Here is a 19,320-nt window from a genome sequence, read left to right as displayed (position 1 = left end):
CGCAGAGGCCAGAAATCTCAAGAGAACTTGACATTCAGCAAGGGTCAGCTGGAGGAGGCAAGGGCTACATAGGAACCTGCAGAGAGGTAAAAGGAAAGCCAGCCCATCTAATCCTCATAAATACCTCACATACAGGTGAGGAATTGGGGGCTTTTTGCACTGTTTTATTAGGGCACAAGAAGTAAGAAACTCAAAGCCAGTGTTGCCCTATCATAACCATCCTTCACCAAGAATTTTGCCATATCTCCTACCCTCTTGTTTAATGCCTCTGTTAGGTTTCTGTGATTTCAGTCCGTGCTTTTGAAAGCAGACTGAAGATGAAAAGACTGACTGGATTCAGGAGATACCAGCATGTTTGTGCACAGCACGTTTTGACAGTCGGTTTTGATACAGGGCAGGCATGTGAAGGATGGTGATGCCTCAAACTTTGGTCTTTATTCAGACAGTGGACTCAGACTCTGTCTCTAGACTGCCATCATAGGTTGTCTAGCCTTCTGGAACCTCCTGACCATCCTAGGAGTGAGCCACTGCCCCACAAACCACCAGAAGATGAACCTTCACCAGCAGATGAACTCACCAGAAGAGGAAGTCTTTATTATGATGAACCTTTTATTATAGAGACAGACTGAACTCTCTTTTGCATAAAGAATCTTTGGATTGGGTCAGGGAAAATCCACCTGCTAAAGGTCACCACCAGCTCTCCCTGCCTCTGCCTCAGCTAAGCCCCCACTTGCCATTCACATCTCAAGGTCACCGGAAAAAAGGCCCCCAGGTGCAGGCTGGTTAGGTGGGCCATGCCGGCCAGAGGGTCAGGATTCCTGGCTGCCCACCAGGTCAGAGCCGCCCCGTCTCCCGCCCCAGTCGGTTGTCCAGGACCTGGAGCTGCCGGAGGAAGCCCGAGTTGGGGCAGATATCGCGGCGGGCCTGCACTGTCTGGATGGCCTCCACCAGCGTCATGTTCTCGCAGATCATGAGGAAGGCCAGGACAACTGTGGCAGAGCGGCTCACCCCCATGGCACAGTGTACCAGCACGCGGCCTGTGGGGAGACCCAGCCGAGCATCAGGCACACGGCCTGTGGGGAGACCCAGCTGAGCATCAGGCACCCGTCCTTGAGGGAGTCAGAGATGCTTCTGCCCAGCTGTCACAGCATCCCGGGATACTGACACTGTCCTCACTGCTGAGGCCCGAGAGGAAAGGGGCTCGCTCAAGGTCACATAGCATGTTAGTGGCAGGGCTCAGGGTAGCAGCTGGGATCCCCTTCTCCTGGTCCAGGGTGCTTCCTTTGCAACAAGCATCCTTCGCAACTCCAGCATGGTGAGGGTCAGTACTCCTGCAGTCCCCTGGGTTTGCATCAGATTGCACAGGTGTCCACCCACCTCCCTATCCTCCATCCTGCCCTCTCCCCTGCCCCTGCAGCTCCACACCAAGGCCTCAGCTTAGAGGAACCACTCCAGAGCCCTTGCTAGGTCTTGGACCTTCTGCCAACGCCTGGCCTCTTACTGAGGGATATGGTTACCCTGATGACCACACTGGACCTTAGTTATATCTATGATTGTTAGTTTCAAGGGTGAGATTCCCCCCTGAAGGGACTGCTCACTAAATGCTAGTAGTGAGCCCCCTGGGGTGGGAGGGTTGCTAAAGGACCCCACCATCCACATATTGGAAAAGTAGATAACCCCAGATCCCGCCTGCACCCCTCTCCATTCCCTCTCTTTCCCCAGCAGCTGACCTTGGGGAACACTGAGGGCACTTCGGATGTATCGAGCAACAGGCAGAAAGTAGACACTGAGGTCAAAGAAGGGGCTGTCATCAGCCTCGATGCCATAGTACTCCAAGGGCATTCCGCGGTAGAACTTGGCACCTGTGTCCACCTGAAACTTGCCTGCGGCGACATTCACAACATGGGTGATGCCCAGCTGGGTCAACTTGTTCTTGTCCCGGGCCGCGTACCTGGAGGGGCACAGGAGGAGGTGGGGTAGAGCTCACTGAGTCTGCCCCGGCTGCGCTGGAATTCACCCCTTGGCAGCCTCTGCTGACCTCTTCCAAGGGTAGAGCCTGGAATCAGTGAACTGGTCTGGGTGAAGGGGCTCCATTTCACTCGGGCCAACTTTTCTGGAGGGCAATTCAGCCACATGCATTAGAAGCCTCAAAAACGTACGCTTGCCCCAGCCTCCTAGGAACTTAAAAGAATTCCAAATGTACTCACAGACAAATGTAAACTGTATCTAGTGATATTTAAGATAGAGAAAAAGTGGGGGGCGGGGAGAATCACTAAAGAGACTATAAGAGGAGAGTGACTATTGACACAGCTGAATGAAATACTGCACAGCCACTAAAATGTGGCAGATAGATGCAGGTGAATAAGAAAAGGTGTTGGTACTATACTGAGAACCTATGAAAAGAACAGGATAACAAAACAGAATGTCGTTTAAAAGTGCTTTTAAAGTATGTTGTGCAGCGCCATTTAAAAAGTTTCCTATATAAAGCAGATTACAAAATGAGCTTATAAAGTGATACCATTTTTGTAAAAAAAAAAAAGGAACTGTGAAAAAGCATTTATGTATGTATGTATGTATGCATTTTTTTTTTGAGTCAACAAGGATTTTACAACTGGTTATCTGTGCGTGTAGGGGAGATACATATTTGCCATATTGTTAATAAGATATTGATCTATATTTTCTAAATATAAAAGAAAACTTACAACATCCACATATATTCATCCATATGTTCTAAATTTGAAGACAACTTTTAGGGAAAATGAATCATATTGCACTCTCTCCCTATATATATCCCAGAGAAACATGTGTGGTTCCCAAGGTACATGTACTAGAATGCTTTTAGAATTTCTGTTTATAATAGCCCCAAAGTGGAAAAATTCAAACAGAGTAGATAAACTGTGATATTTACATGCAAATGAGTAATATATAGCAATGAACTGTTTGCCGCACATATTGCTGGCATCTCCCAGTTTTGAGCAAATGACGCCAGGTACAATACACAACATGACTCTATTCCTATCACTTTAAAAGGCAGGCAAAACTAACCCAAATGGTGAAACTGTAAAGAAAAGCAAGGAAATAACTATTTCAGTACTCAGTGGTTATCTACAGGGGAAAAGGTTATGCTGAGAAGGGTTCAGTGGAGGCTTCCGGGGCACAAGTAATGTCTTATTTCTTGACCTGGGGGGGTGAAACTGAGGCTTTGTGCACTTTCTTGGATATGTTCTAGTTCCACAAAGTACTAACAGTGTAAAAGGAAATAAATACGTGAAAAGAGATGGTTGGAGGCAAAGAGGGTGCCACTCTGCTCCTCACAGGCTCTGGGCGCGGGTCCCCTTCTGCTCCTCCCAACCCCCATCGTGGCTCGTACTTACGCATCTCCCAGGAAGAGGTTGGGCCAGACTTCATTGACGTGGTTCAACATGGCAGCCCGACGGACCCACAGTAAGCGCTGCAGCGAGGCCAGCGTGGGTGGCTGGTAGGGGGACACCCGGACTGACCCATGGATCTTGGGCCTCCGGAGGTCCTGCTTCTGCAGCGAGTCCATCCTAGAACAGAGTGGACACTGCAGTGGCAAGTGGCAGGCTCCCCACAGGTGGGTCCAGCTGACATGGAGGCCCAGGCATGGTACATTGCCCAGGTGCCACTGGGATGCTTCAGAAGGGCCTCAGTTATTTCAGATGAGGTTATTAACCAGCTTGACTGGGACTGAGGCCTAGACCTTTTCCGCAGGAAACCAGGAGCCAACCCCTTGTCACCACTGTGGAGCCAGGAAGCCCTCTCCCCTACCCTCCCCAGAGGCCCCTGGTGTTGGAAACTTTGTGCAAGGGGCCCTCAAAGCTCCCTGTTGGTAGCAACTAGTCCAGTGCAGACCCCACCCCTTATGTCTCTGCCTACTTGGTAGTTTGTAAGGATGAGAACTCCAGATGGCTGTGGCCCACAGAAGGCACTTAGACCCCCACAACCGGGCAGCTCTTCTCAACCCTGTTTCTCTGCTGCTTCTACGGCTGGTCCTCAGGCTCCCATCCCTTCCCGCTGTCAGGTGCCTGAAGGTCAGAGCCCATCTCTGGAGTTGAGGAGCCTGGGCTATGAACTGACCCTTGCTGGCACTTCCCTGCTGAATGTGCTGATGCCTCTTGGGCGCTGGGGCCTCATTCATGGAAAGTCCCTATTTTACGTAGGAGGAAGCTGAAGGTCAGAGAGAATAACTGGTTAAGTGATGCCCAGAGTTGTATGGTCACTAAGGAGCAAGGCTAGGGTTTCAGTCCCATTCTGTGTGCCTTCAGTTTCATCCCCCAGCCTTCGCAATACCCACTTTGAGGACTCCAGAGTGGTTGCTAACCCATCTTTCTCTACAGGGGAGCCTGCTGTGGCTGTTCCATGTCTGCCTATAGGCCCTGGGATTTTCCTCCTTACCCCTGTGACTCAGGCCAGTGCTGCAGGTCAGGCCTCACCGTGGTGGGATGGCTCGTGTCAGGAGTCAGCTGGCTGAGGGAATCCGAGACCCTGCAGAGCTGCGATGTCAGTGGCACCAGAACCTGGGTCTGGTGCTGGGCTGGGAAGGAGTGCCCCTCTTGGCTAACTGGCCTTGGCCCCTTCAACCAGTAACTAGGGAAGGTACAAACTGGGAAGAACTTCTTTGTTCTGTGGTAGGCTGTGCCAGGACCAGGAAGAGAAATGGGCACCCAGGAGGCCACCGGCTTGGCCAGGCTCACCCAGCGGGCAGTGGGAGGGCAGGGAGGAAGCGAAGACCCAGCTTTCCCTTTCATCCCCCACTGTGACCTCTCAGGGCAGGCTGAGTGGCCTGCCACCTACCTACGGCATGGTCTGGGGCCAGGAGTGGGGGAGTGGGTGCAGGGACAGGACCCGGCACGTGAGCAGAACGAGGCTGGGGCAGGTTCCGCCTGGAACACAAACGCTGTGAAGCGGCTAGAATTCCAGGTCCTTCCCTTGGAACCGGTGGGGGTGGGGCCTGAGAGCAGGCGCAGGCCCCCTGCAGACTGAAGTGCAGTCCTTGCACACCTCTGGACCCCTCTCTGCTTGGTGTCTCTTTGGGGTTAAAGGCTCTTGGCCCTGGAACTCCCCAGGGAGATGGGAGGCTACGTGAAGTGGTGGGAAAAGAACTTTAGAAAGAGCGCAGAGAGCCTAACCACAGCTCATTCTGAGGTCAAGAGCAAGTCTTAGCTCCTGTCTGGGCCATGATTTCTCTTCTTTATCTTAAAGATACTGGCCTTGCCTGCTTTAAGAAGTGTCTGGAAGGTCTGATCTGAGAATGAGAGAGGAGTGGCTGGGTTTGCAGAAACTACAGGGAAGAGTGAAGTGTATATTGCTGGAGTGCAGAGAGGTCGACAGCCACACGGGTCTGGAGCTGCCAGCTGGGGCTGCAGAAGTCCCAGGTTGGGGGAGATGGGGCTTAGGGAAGCCTTGCGGGCGCAGCTGCAGGCCTCTGAGCTTGGTGCGGGGTAAGGCCGCCACCCAGTGTCCAGTGGGTGTCTTGCAGCTCAGCTGTGCCTGGGACCGGCAAACTCCTGTTGAGACAGAGCTTGTCGCTGATCTCCTGGAGGCTCCTGGGAGATGGAGGAGCCAGCAGAGGGGTCAGGGATGAGAGCTGCTAGGCCACAGCCCAGCCTCAGCCTCCTCAGGGCCTAGGCCCAGGTCTGGAGAAGGGGGCCTTTTCCTTGAACTTAGGAGTACTTGTTGTTAGGCCTCGCCTTGGACCTCACACTCGATGCTCATGGATGTACCCCCTACGTGTCTGCTCTATCCTGTGAGGGCCCAGCCCCCACCCAGCGACTCATCCTTAGAGCTCTGGGCACACCCACAGAAGGGAAGTTGGTAGCTGCAGCAGCTCCTGGTTTCTGCCATCCCCAGATCAAGACTGAGAGTCCTGCCTGACCCCTCCTCCTGCATCTCTTGGCCATAGCAGGGTGAAACCTGGGCCCGATGTCCAGACAAGATCGGGTGCGTTCAGGGTGATGTGGCTGTAGACACGGGCCACACATCCAGCAGGGATAGGCTCTGTCTGGCTCTGCACCCTGCTCCCTCTGGTGCCCCTTCTGCCTCCTTCCTGAGTCTCCCCCTAAGCTGAGCAGCTGCCCCTGTGGGCGGTGCTCTTCCCTCTCTTGAGTTGCTGCTGTTTACAAGTTCAGACACCTGTTTTCTGCCTTTGTGCCTCTCGTACCCTCTATGTTGCTGTCGCCAGTGCCTCTGTCTCCACCCCACTCACAGGAGCTCACGCTCCCCCACAGACCCCCAGCACACTACCCCACATGCCACAGCCTCAGACCAAGGCTCAGGCCTCCGCAGGGCAGGGGAGCAGCTGTCTGCCATCCACCCCCTCCTGGTCTTCCCTCCTGCTCACTCTCTCCTCCTCCTCCAGGCAGACCACATGGGACTGTGGCCACAGGAGAGGTGGGGCCGGAGAGCTCAGGGCAGGACAAGTGAAGAGTCTGGCGAAAGAAGCCTTGGGGAGGGTGGCAGGCGGGCGGCCAGTGGGGAGCTGCCTGTGACCCTGCACCCTGCGTGCTGGCCTTGGAGGAGGGCAGGCCTGGGCCAAGTTCTCAGGTCTGGAGCTGGGATCTGTGTGGTCTTCTCTGAGCCAGCTTTCTCAGTGGAGCTGCTGTGAGAATGCCATGTTTAGGGCACCTCCCCCAGTGTCCGCCTCCTGGTAGATGCCCAATAAATGGTGCATCTTACTCTTATTATCATCGCACTTACCCTTTTAAGCCTCAGCCATATCCCATGGGACAGTGAGGCTTGGTCTCTATCTCTTTGTGTTCCTTAATTTGTCTTTCTCTGTCCAGTAATGGTTATTATATTTACCACAAACTAAGGATATGCTTTGTATCAGACAGAGCTAAAGGCTTAAATTTTTCTCATTGAATTCTCACAGCACTCTTATGAGGCAGATAACATTTACCATCCCCATTTTTACAGATGAGGAAACTAAGGCTCAGAAAGACTAAGCTCTATGCCCAAGGTCACACAGCCAATAAGCACAGGAGCCAGGATTCAAGCCCAGGTTGATCTGATTACTAGGCTTCATCTGGGCCTCTATCTCCGACCCAGTCTCTCCGCTAATCCAGTGCAGCTGCCTCTCCCACCCCCAACACGCACAGGCACAGGTGTCCTGGCCCTCTTTACCCAGCATGCTCTGCAGCCCCCAGAGTAGGGGCGCTCACCCACCTGTGGGGGTATTTGGCCCAGGCTGTGGTCTTCTCTGACGGGCACTTTTTGCTCCCAGCTTTCAGACGCCCGTCTCTGCACACTTGATGCTGTTTCTATTTTTTGATTGGAGTTTAATTATAAAGCATGATGTGCTGCTCCCCTCCTCTGGCCTCCCCCTGCCACTCCCAACTCCCCCACAGGTCCCCTGGCACGGTCAGTGCCAAGCCCAGCCAGGCACCTGGCCCCGCTGGGAGCAGAGGCAGTCCAGCAAGGGGGTCTGCCTGTGACGTGTGTGGACGTGGATATGGATTGTGGGGCAGGAGGAAGGGAGACGGAATAAGCCATTTGGGAAGGTCCGTTGGTCTTCATGGGGAGCACGTGGAGTATGGGCAGCAAGTTAAAGCGAGAAAGCGTCTCCATGGGGGAGAGTGGGGAAGAGAACAGCCAAATCACGTCCCAGCTGGCGGCGCTGACACCAGAACCCAGGCCCAGGGGCCCCTCGCTGGGAGCCAAAGGTTATAGGACTGGCCCCGGACTAAGATCCAGATCAGGCTGAGGGAAATGTGGGCAGAAAGACAGACAAAGATGTAAGTGGCATTCAGAGCAGGTCTTTGGAACAGGCCCGGCCTACAGTCAGAAACCGTGCTTCTGGAAACCAGCCTGTTCTCTGCGAACCTCTTCCCTCCCCCAGAAGACATTCCTGGAGCAGACCTCACCGTTCTGTTAAAGTCCCTTCCAAGGCTGACGGCTCAGTTAGAGACCTTGGATTTAGGTCTGTTAAGAATTCTCACTCTTCAGAGACCCTCCTCATATACCCATGCTTCAGTACTCTTCTCTACTCACACCCCCGGACGACCGCCACACAGATGATTACCTACAGCCACGCCGCCTCTGGGTCTCTGAAGCCGGAGCTCCAGCAAGCTGGGCTCAGCCCTTACTGTGGCTCCTTGAGCCCTGGCGAGGGCTGATGGAGGCAGCTGTGGCCACAGGCTATCAGGAGCACTTAGAACACCCCTCCCACTCTCATGTCCCCCGACTCCTAGGGGAACTTAAAGCCCCTGGGAGAGGAGTCCTCAGGGCCTGGCTGAGAGGGCAGCCCCTTCCCACCTGTGAGCACTGGAGGCCATGACTGAGAGGGAGTGCAGGCAGCAGGAGGAAGTGGATGGAGCTGCAGGCTCGAGGGTGGGCCCCGCACTGGGCTCTTACCATCTTCTGGGTATCCACCTGGGCCACAACCTCCAGCAGCACCAGCAGGGCCAGGGCAAAATGGCAGAGCCCCATAGCAGGGAGTAAGGCCCAGTTCTGGGGGAGAAATGAACTCCATGTTACAGGCAGGTAAACCGAGGCTCAAAAAAAAAAAAAACCAAAAAAAAAAAAAAAAAACCGAGGCTCAGATTAGCCGGGACTCACCACGGCAGGGACAAGAGCTGCCAGCTAAACCTGCTCTGCCTTGAGCCTCTGTGTAAGATCAAATGGGTTATGGGTGCCAAAAAAGATAAAGAGGCAAGTTTGAGGCCCAAGGCTCTTGAAGAGAGATGACCTCTTCCCAAAGCCCCCTCACCTCTGAGTCCTCAGCCCTAGGACTACTGTGTACAGTTACACAGGTTGCTCACTGCACAACTCTTGGGGGCCCCAGCTTCACAGACTATTTTGTGGATGTAGCCCCAGGAATTGTTTAAGGCTATAGCCCAACTGACTCCCCCAAAGCCAGCTGCCTGAAAAGAAGAATGCAGAGGCCTGAGGTGAGAGGATTTAAGGCCCCAGGCTGAGGAAGCGGGGTGGTTGGGCATGATCAGAGATGTGCTGTTGCCGCAGTTCCTAAAGCCTGCCTAGAGGAATGAGCAAGGTGGGAAGATGCTCTTCCCATCCCCCTCTCGGCTGCCACACCTGCAGAACCCCCACAACAGTTCCCCCCGCAGCTTTGCCTTGGGCCTAATCCAAGCCCCAGCTATAATGCCTATTTTCTTTCACGGCATTCACCCTCAAACTAACCGAGACCTCCTTCCTGCCCCCATTCCCAACCCCAAGATGCTCATCCTCCTAACAGCACATGGGAAAGGGTTGATATTGCTCACGTGCTCCCCTTGGCCAGGCTGGTTATGCATTCAGAGACAAAAGCAGCTCTTATGGGTGGTGGGCAGGGGGAGATTCGTTCATGCCCCAGGGAGGCTCTGGCAGGAGGAGAAAGCTGCTACTCTCCTAACTCCCAGAAGAGCCCAGGACAGTGTCCCACTTCCAGCTGGCAGCACTTCTGAGTCAGTGGGTGGTGGGGCACAGCCAAATTCAGGGTGAGGAGAGGTGAAGGAAGGAACAGTATGGGTAGCAGGAGCTGGAGGTGGGATGGGGGAAATGGAGAGCATCTCTGGAGGCTTAACCTTCCCTCAGATGGCCCTCAGTGGGGATGGAATATAAGGAAAATGAGCTGTTGGAGCCAGACAGGGACAGCCCCAACATGGGCATGGTGGGAGAAGACGGGCAGTGGGCACTCCACAGCTGCCTCACAATCTGGGGCCCCCACAGCCTCTCTACCCTCAGGAAGAGACACTCCTGCCTCCTCTCAGTTGAGCCGGAAGAAAACACAGAGCTGATGCCAAAGAAATTACAGCAGCACCTTGGCAACCATTTGTGGGCTGGGAGCCTGAGACGCACCATTGCTGTGGGGGAGCCAAGCTCCTTCTGCTGGGCAGCTGGGGAGACTGGGGCCTCTAGCAGGAGGGAGGTGGCTTGGGCAGAGGAGATACTGGGGATCTGTCTCTTTTATGCAGCCTAAGGACTGAGGGCTTGTGCTCCAGATGCACTGAATATGGAAAAGGAGGAGGCAGAAGGTAAATGGATAGACTTCAGGAAGGCTTTATGTCCTTTGGGGTCCCCAGAATCAGAGACAGAGGGAGGTTAGGGAGGGTCCTTCTGGGGATCTCTGAGATCACATTGGGTGCGGTGTGACAGTAGAGAGTGGGGTGCTGAGTCCAAGGCAAAGAACTGAAGGGCGTGGCGATGGGAGAACTTTGTATCAAGCAGGGCTTGTGTGAGGAGGCTGTGGCCAGTGGCAGGAGCACCTGTTCTCTTTCTGCACTGTGGGAATGGATGCGCGGGGCTGACGTGATTATTAACTAAACTTGGAGCAATAGCTGCAGCCCCACGCTTCACCAAGGACTGGGATCCAGACCTGAGGGGAGGGTGTGCAGAGGTGTGGGAAGAGCCAGACAGCCCTCAGGTACAGGACCGGCTGTGATCCTGTCTTGGTGGGGTTCAGGTGGGTGAACCCCACAGGCTTTAGGCCAAGGAGGTAGGGCAGGTCAGCACCAGGACCAGTTTGGAAGGCCTTACCTCTTCCATTTTATGCTTCCCACCCCTTTCTTTCCCAGCCTTTCCATCTTCTCTGGCTCTGAAGAATCTGTGAGTGGGCTGGGAGTAGAGGGAGGGACTGACGATCAAGCTGCCTGAGCCAGGCCTAGGATTGGTGAGGGCAGCCCAGTAGCTTGGGGAATGGGCCAAGCCCCTTTCAACCCTCCCCTCCAGCCCCACTCAGCCCTGAAACCCAACCTCTGAACTGCTCTCATTCATGTCCTCTGCCAGGCCTCACCCAACCCCTTATTCTAGTTGTACCCTTGCCCTCTGCCCAGCCCTCACCTGACCTTTCACTTGGCACTGCACCCAGCCTTGGCCCCTCACGCCCTGCCCAACCCTCACCTGGCCCCTCAGCTCCGGCCTGCACCCCGCAGCTGCTGGTCCAGCCGGCAGAGCTGGTGAAGGAAACCTCTGTTGGGGAAGACCCATCGGCGCTCCCTCACGGTGATCACCGCCTGGCGCAGGGAGAGCTGCTGGCGCAGCATGAGGTAGGCCAGGACCAGTGTGGCAGAGCGGCTCACCCCGACCACGCAGTGCACCAGGACCTTGGCTGAGGAAGACATCCTGCTGAAAGAGCCTTTCCCACCAGCCAGCCCACCCGGTGGCTGAGGTGGGGACCCAAGTTCCTTCCCTTACTCTGCTTTGGGTGTATTCTGTGACCCTCGGCAAATCACTCAACATGTCTGGGCCTCCATTTCCCGATCTGTCAAGTGGGTACATTAGCACCTCTTATGCCTACCCTTGGGATGGGGTAAACACACCCCAATACGGCTTCTAGGACTCTCTGTGGGCTGGCCTTGCTGACCTTGCAGCTTCACCCCAGGCTGTCCCACCCCAGCTCTCAGCTCTGGAAACACTGGGTAACTTGCAGTCCCTTGAAGCTGTCATGGTCCCTGGCCTCCAGCCTTCCCACATGCTCTTTCAACTACTTGTAAAAGTTTTTCCCTTCTCTCAGTCTGACTAACATCTACTACTCATTTGTCAGGATTCCACTGAGATAAGGCTTCCTGACTACTCATGGTATCATTTGAATCACAAAGCAGCTCATCCTTTTTGCATGGATGCAACAGTGAATACTGTTGTAGAGGGAATTCCCCCCAATTTCCTGATCCTCTGAATCCAGGACCCTGTCCTGTACTCCAATCGCTCTTCACTTTTACCAACTCATCTGAGTAGTGCTCAGGTGTAATAACATTTTGAATGTCTTTCCACCAGGGACGCTGCTTTAAGGCAAGTATCTAGTGTCCCCTTATCTAGCTCCATGCCTGTCACAGAGAAGATAATAAATAGTTGATGAATGAATGGGTGAAGAAAAATGAAGGTCAGGATGCTTTGGATTGAAAAGTGCTATGAGCCACAGTCTTGTCTTTCCCATGACACAGATGAGAAACCGAAGTATAGTGAGGGACACTGGCTCATCTGGGGTCGGGTAGCAAGGGGCACAGCTCTCACCCAGGATGAACACGAAGCAGCTTCCCCAGGCTCCTTTGTTGCACCCCAGATATTAGAAGATTTTTTTTTTCCATTTGAAAGTACTTTGGGGCAGAAACCAGATATCTAGATACCAGATGGCAATCCCCCAAGGCTGAGTGATGCAGAGCAAGAACTGTTTTATTGTTTGGGAGACCTGGCTTCCAGCCCCAGGACTGCTCCTAACTCGGGGCATGACCTTGTACTTCAGGCCTCCCTTTCCCTGTCTGTGGAGCAATGCTACTGGATAAAGTGCTGGGACACTGAGCAGAGGATTTAAAAAACATGATGACTTTTTAAAAACTAGCGGTGGGAGGCCACTGATGTTAAAGGGGAAACTGGACATCCTCCCATGACTGAGCTGGGTGGAATATGGGTTTAGATGCCAGGTCCTACCCCCAGGTGTGCTCAGGGCACGGTGGATGAAGTCAGCTGCAGAAGAGAAGTAGACACTGATGTCGAACTCAGGAAGGTCGTGGGCTGGCACCCCCAGGTAGCTCACACTGCTGCCATAGAAGTCAGCGTTGCCCTGACAGTAGAGGCCCCCGTGGGCGGCATTCAGCACGTGGGTGATGCCCAGCTTCCAGAGCTCAAAGCGGTTATTTGCTGTGGCCCTAGGGAGGGGAGGAAGGGAAGCCATGAGGTCTGGGAAGGAGGCGTTGTCTGGTCCCCTGCCTTAGAGCGATGAATCCATTAGGGTCCAGAAGGAGCCAGAGGAACTTGTGGGGTTCACGGCCCACAGCCTCACCCAGGAGCTTTCTAGTAGGGGAGCTGGTAGTACAGCGATGTAGCTTTAGCTTCTCTGCTTCCTGAGGCAATCTGCCCCTGCCATGCCAGGACAGGAAGGAAAGGATTGCTTCAGCCCTAGGACCCAGCTGCACCTCCCTGCTTGCCCCATGCCCTGCCTCGCACATCCGGCTCTTCCTGGCCACTACCTCATACCTGTTTTTAATCTGCAAATATTTAAAGGTGACACCTTCCTTGATTCACCTCCAGTCAGCCTTCCTCACCCAGTCTGTGTCCAGAGGAAGAAGGCCGGAACCGGAAAGGGGAGCTCTCTGTCCACCCCATCTCTCACCCCAAATCACCACGATTCCCCGTCCTTTGCCCCACCCACCCCACCCCCAAGACCCCACCCCCAAGACCCACCAGTTGTTCCTGATGTGCCAGAAGACTCTGGGAACTTTTGGGAGCTCCCTTCTTTCAGGCAGGCAAAGTCCCTGCTCCCCCTGGTGGCTGCACCTGATCACTGCACTGTCCCTAGCACCAAGGGGTCCTGGAGGAAGTCCCTGGCTTGGGAAACTCAGAGCAGAACCAGTTGCCCTTTCTCTCACCCCAACCCCCCATCTCTGGTAAAGATCCCAAGAACTGTCTCTCCTTGTCCTGACCCCCACGTCCCTTCAGCCAACTACCACTCACGCATCTCCTATGTAAAGGTTGGGCCAAACTTCATCCACGTGGCTGGAAGAAACCTTCCCTGCCCTCAGGAGCTCCTCCAGTTCCAGGACGCTGGAGCAAGGCGTGGCGGCCGCATCTCCCCTCAGCTGTGGGAGCGAGGCTTCCGCCATGGGCCAGCCCACCCACGCCTCTGTCTCCGTGGTCACTCCTCTCTGCCTCTCCAGTGTCATTCCTCCTTCCTAGAGACTGGCAGGGACAGGTGAGACGGCAGCAAGTGACTCAGCAAATTACAGGGGCCTCTAGAGAAAACCGGACATTTTCCTCCCCAAGTCACCCCCTGGCCTGAAACTGCCTGACAATAGGGAATCAGATCTATCTATGCAAGTCACGTTACCTCTCAGCCTCAGTTTCTTCATCTCTCAAGTAAGAATTATAAGGATTAGCTGAAACAAAAGATACTGTGAGTCTAACACACAGTAGATATTAATAGATTTAGAGTCCTGTATAAGTCTGTTTGGTTCTGAGGACTGCATTAAGGTAGAGATCCAGGTGCAGAGGAGGTGGTTGGCTCCAAGGATGCATGATGGGAAAAGTTCTTCAGGTCTGCGTGGGTCACATACTAAGTGGAAACTGTTTGACTGTTGGATGAGCTTCTGGATTATGGGACTCAGGGGAAGTTTCCTGAGTTACAGAGTCTGAGAAATGTGGAGGGGAGGCCTGGAGGACCTCATCTAAAGGGTGCCCACAGGGTTTGTGGGGGAAAGTTTGAACAATAGTTCTGTTATGAAGATGGCTGATTTCTCAAACGAGACGGCTAAAATGGGCCATGTGTGCCAGAGAGGCAGAAGGGAGAGATGAATGTTTCCCTCGACCTTCTGAAGAGGCAAAGAAAGGGCTGTCATCAAAAATATTTTTGGGTGGGAGGGAGATTCCTCTGCTTATAAGGGCTTTTGTCCTCACAGCAAAAACAGAGAAAGGTCTGTATTCGTCCTTCTGCCAGAGGTCCTTGTAGGCTGAAGTGAGATGTCTTGCCTACTCTCAGATGCCTTCATGAAGGCTTTGTGGGGGGTGGGGGGGGCATAAGCTGTAGTGGGGAGGCTCCCAGTTGCACCTGGCTTTGAGTCTGGTTTGAGGGTAAAGGCCATACCAGGGCATTCCATGGAAGCAGGTTGCACTCAGTGTCCACCCTAGAATCCCACTCCCATCAGAGCCACTGAAGCCTGCCTTGCACCGCCGGAGGAAGCAAGGTGAAGAGGGGGCTGGAGCCCAGGTCGAAGGCGGTTTTAGAGGTTAAAGCGTCTGCCTGGAATGCAGGAGACCTGGGTTCGATCCCTGGGTTGGGAAGATCCCCTGGAGAAGGAAAAGGCAACCCACTCCAGTACTCTTGTCTGGAGAATCCCATGGAGGGAGGAGCCTGGTAGGCTACAGTCCATGGGGTCACAAAGAGTCGGACACGACTGAGCGACTTCACTTCACATGCCACGGCTAGGCCTAAGGTGGGGGCTTCCTTCAGGGTGGGGTGGTACAGTAAAGCGAGAAGAGCATATGTTCTCAAGTTAGACTTCAGTAGGAATACTGGCTTCGGCACATATTAACTGCGAACCTGAGGCAAAGTTGCTTGGCCCTTCTCTGTTGTGATGCCCTGCAGAGGTGGCACAAGGATTAAGAGATATATTTATATGGCATTTGGCATAGGGACAGTCAGAGAGTAAAGGGGCAATAAACGGTAATAATGATGACTGGAGGCTGGCTCTTGGAGAGGAGCTGGCTCCCTGCAAAGGAATTAGGGGAAAGTCCCTCTTGCCCCCAATTTACTAATCCCATAGGCCCCGCCCCGGCTGCACTAGCGCCTCATCTCTCATCTCGTTAGCTTTGGACCAAATGTATGCTCTCTTGGGTTTCCTTGCAGCCGTTTCAGATCGCTGTCCTCCTCTCACGCCCATCTTGAACCCCGAGCCTCTTCCGGGTTTTGCCCCACCCCCTAAGGCTCCGCCTCCCATCAATGGGGCCCCGCCTCGCGAAGTATATCCGGTTCGGATTTGAGCAGCTGCCGGCGCGGATGAGACCGCGGTCGGAGCCGGGCCGCAGCGATGCCTGCGCGCAGCCGCCACCGCCCCAGCCTCCACTCCGGCTCGCCTACCCGGGCTCCGCCCCCACCGCTTGAGGCGTCTCTCTCCAGGGAGGCCCGGAGGGCACCGGACTCCGGCAGCGGCTCGGACGCCGACCCGGAGGCGGGTCCGGGGAGCGCGATTCGGAACAAGGAGGTGAGCGGCAGCTGAGGTGGAGGAGAGGGGAGTTCGGGGTGGGCGCAGGCAGCACGGGTGAATCGGGGAGTCGGGGATGGAGGCGGGTGGGGGTGCCAGGGACAGAATTCGGAGGGGCCGTGGGAGAAGGTTGAGGGAGCGTGGAGAGTCCTTTAGAACGGAATCTGAGGGAAATGGAGGTTATTGAGCCGAGGCCCTGAGGCGGGTGACGATGGCCCCCGACTAAGGGGTAAGGAGAGGCCGAGGGGCGAGGGAGAGGGTGTGGAGGCTGAGGGAGATGTGGCCTTGAAGAGGCAGGGCATGGACGTTTTGGAAAGCCGGGTGAAAGTGAGGGGAGAAGACCGAAGGGTCCCGCGGGAATGTAGGACCAGGGGGGAGATGCTCTGCGGTTTGGCAGTGGGAAGAGGGCTCAGAGGAGCCGATCCAGGGCCGATATTCCCACTGGGCGAGAGAGAAGGAACTAGGGTGGGACTCACGAGATTGCTGACCTAAGGGGTTGGTACTGATTAGGGGGAGGATTTAGGTTTGAAGAGGAAGGGGCTCTCAGGTGGCAAGTCGTCTGGCCTGAAAGACCAGAAAGAGATAAATGGGGTCAAGACCGAAGAGGAGCCCTTGGGGGCTCTAATTTAGGGCTTGGGCCTTCTCACAGGTGTCTTGCATAGCATGGAAGGTCTCTGGGGTAATATACTTGGATTAGGGAGCTTTCTAGTTTGTGGACAGTGAGCCCTTATAGGAATCTGGGGTGAGAAGGGTGTTCTTTAGCCCTGATTTGCCCAAAGGACTAGAAGCAGTGAAAAGGAGGTGATGTTTGGAAAAGATAGTGAAAGGAGTGGTTCTGAATGTGAAGATAAATCCTTTGAATTTATTCTCACGGTGATAGCGTGTTTCTCTTTATTTGTTTGTATTTTATTTAAATTTGTTTTGTCTTAAATACCTGACAAGTTTAGGTAATCTCTGAAAAAAAATTTAATACTTTACCTTTATTAAAAAAAAATAAAGTCGAAACGAGTTTGGACACTTAGATTTTTCAGATACTCCGTACTGACTGATTTCACTCTTGATCATTTGAGTTGACACATACTGGTCAGGAGGTAAAAATATGATCAGGGCAAGTATCTGGGTTAAAAGTATCTGGTTTTATCTACCTAAAAAAGTAGATAAAACTGTGTGAAACCACCACAGTCCAGGAGACTACCAGACCTTTCTCTCTCCCATGACTCCGCAATTGGAGGTATCTCTTGAAAACTGGAAGGATACCCTTGACAGATTTGCAGGACCAATACTTTGCAGTTATTGTATAAACAATATTTTTAGTAAAGTTATCTAGAGTAAGAATAGAGGATGCTTGTAGCTGGCAGTTAACAGAACTGGGATAGGTGGGTACACAGATGCCTTTTACTGTATGGAAGACATAGTACCAAAACCATGATTGTGCCAGAAAAATAATTATTACTATATCTATATTTAGTTGAAATAGGGGTTTTTTTGTAATTGTTAAATAGCGTGATTTGGTGAAGTGTTTGACTAGCCACATCTCATATGTTGTTTTACAACTTTTTATACAGTTAGAGGTTTACAAAGTTGTTGGCGTTTCAAAACAAAAGTTTTAATCAAGTATTTCTAGTCTAAATGGGTATCTTAACAGTTTAATCTTAATGAGATGATAATTTACTTACTGCAGCTAGTTACTAAATTGGTGTATGTGTATACACTCTATGTCATATCTTCAAATGCCCAGTGGACTGATAATTATTTCTTCAAAGGAGAGATGAATTCTTAGCCTTGCTTTTAGCTATTGTTCAAAATTAGCTCCTTTTTCTTTAAATTAATATAGTTGAGAAAGTGTGTATACTGTTGCTTATTTATGTTTGTTTACCCTCACTAAGCTTCCCTGGTGGCTCGGAGGGTAAAGTGTCCGCTTGCAATGCGGGAGACCTGTGTTTGATCCCTGGATCGGGAAGATCCCCTGGAGAAGGAAATAGCAACCCACTCCAGTACTCTTGCCTGGAAAATCCCATGGACAGAGAAGCCTGGTAGGCTACAGTCTATGGGGTAGCAAAGAGTTGGACACGACTGAGCGACTTCACTTCACTTTACTTCACCCTCACTAAACTGAGATTCTCTAGAGATTTTATCTTCGTACTTAGCTCTAAATAAAAGTCTTGGCATGTAAAACTTTGCTGCACTGAACTGAAGTATAAGAACTCTATTAAGATTACATCTTAATGTTAGTGCAGAATTAAAGAAAGGAACTTTTAGATGAAGTTGTACAGTTAATATATTAACGTGCCTAATAGTTATTTTGTCTTTGTTTAGCCTTGGCAATTTTCACAGCCACTTAGTTGTAAATAAAATCATTTTTATGGTAGAGCAGTTTCTCTTAGGCAAGACAATACATATTACTCCCCAATAAGTCATTATGATTGCAATGGCAGAACATGCCGATATATTTAGATAATCATTTTTTATTTCAGTAGCATCTTGGCCATTGTGCAAAGACTCTTCACATTTCACAATTCCTCATAAGCATTTTTATTTTGTTTATCACTAGATCCTCAGTGCTTTTTCAAAACTTTGCCGTAGATGATTTAGAGACATTTTCATGACTTTTCTTATAATTGAAATTTGAACATTGTTTTGGGGAAACTGTTGAATCACAGATGTTCTGGTGAATATTATTATTTTGTCTTGTAACAGCGACCATATTAACTAGTTATTCTTTCAAAATTCTTACCTCTAGGCCTGATACAATACTGTGGTGTTTGTAGGATGTACTTAGCGTGGCCGTTATTCATGACAGTGCTTCTTATTTATGTGTTTGTGCTTCTCTTGGCTTTGAGAAATCAGGAGGTTAACTGAGGCAACCCTTTGAGACCATTTCAGTGTTCATATGCTGCCTTTTTCATTGTCTGGTAATTTACCATTTGCAGATGTGGGTACAGATTTATGACATACCTGTACCCTCTCCTCCCATACACGGCACCATCATCAGTGGATCTTAATCTCCCTGACTTCAGGCTTCTATGGTTGAAATGTTTTTTTACTTCACTAAATTTTGCACCCTGTTAGTAATAAAATCACCTCACTGCAGAATGTAACATACTGTAAGTGTATCTTGGCTTTTGCTTAGGATAGTAGAAACTAAGAAAACTTGGTCATAGTAGTTTCAGCATAGAGTTTTACCATTAAATAGTGCTTTATGATATGAACCCTAGAAGAATGTTATGGAGGCAGGAACCTATTTTTATATTTGTCTTGAATATTTATTGTGGGTTTTGTATAGCTTTTGATTTGTGGCTGAGATAAGAGAGGTGGTAATATGTCTATTATCTTGACCCTCTTTCTGTTCTCTTAAAGTTCTTGATAGGTAAGAAATTCTAGTATGGAGTGAGAACCATGAATTTAGGTTCTTCCTGTAAGTTAAACTGTGTTACTGAGTTTCTGGAGATACCTGCAAGCTGGTTTTAGTGTGGAACTTTGAGACTAAATTAAATTTATGTCAGTTTCATCAATGTAAATTGGTATGAAAGTCAAAGATGCTCAGAATCATACATTAAGTTTTGGAGCCAAATCTATTGTATTTGCACAATATTGTAAGGGAGAGTGAAGTCTTGAGCCAGTTTTTCATTTTCCATGATGCTGATTCGATTTAGAGGTGTAGCACATTTAAAAA

General features: G+C 51.6%; 2 protein-coding genes across 7 annotated transcripts in view; one reads left to right on the top strand and one right to left on the bottom strand.

Annotated features, from left to right (window-relative positions):
• DUSP13 (dual specificity phosphatase 13) lies at positions 569-13,608 on the bottom strand. Of its 6 annotated transcripts, none has more exons than XM_018042603.1 (9): positions 13,405-13,569; positions 12,382-12,599; positions 10,858-11,065; positions 8,275-8,469; positions 7,186-7,280; positions 4,417-4,506; positions 3,375-3,548; positions 1,731-1,951; positions 569-1,037 (listed from the first exon to the last, which is right to left on the bottom strand). In XM_018042603.1, exons 3-9 carry the CDS (start codon positions 10,942-10,944, stop codon positions 835-837), a joined length of 1,065 nt encoding a protein of 354 aa, XP_017898092.1. In that variant the 5' UTR covers positions 10,945-11,065; positions 12,382-12,599; positions 13,405-13,569; the 3' UTR covers positions 569-834. The 6 variants fall into 6 exon arrangements, with proteins under 6 accessions (XP_017898092.1, XP_017898093.1, XP_013831126.1 ...); XM_018042604.1 differs by having other exon boundaries at positions 8,374-8,469; XM_013975672.2 differs by lacking the exon at positions 4,417-4,506 and having other exon boundaries at positions 13,405-13,590.
• Positions 15,417-19,320, top strand: part of SAMD8 (sterile alpha motif domain containing 8) — a 51,163-nt gene continuing 47,259 nt past the window's right edge. Inside the window, exon 1 of the mRNA XM_018042529.1 lies at positions 15,417-15,647. Coding sequence (XP_017898018.1) covers positions 15,474-15,647 — 174 coding nt within the window. The 5' untranslated portion in view covers positions 15,417-15,473. The remainder of the gene's footprint in view (positions 15,648-19,320) is intronic.

This window comes from Capra hircus, chromosome 28 (genome assembly GCF_001704415.2).
Source record: "Capra hircus breed San Clemente chromosome 28, ASM170441v1, whole genome shotgun sequence".
NCBI lineage: Eukaryota > Metazoa > Chordata > Mammalia > Artiodactyla > Bovidae > Capra > Capra hircus.
This window is presented reverse-complemented; position numbering and strand designations above follow the sequence as displayed.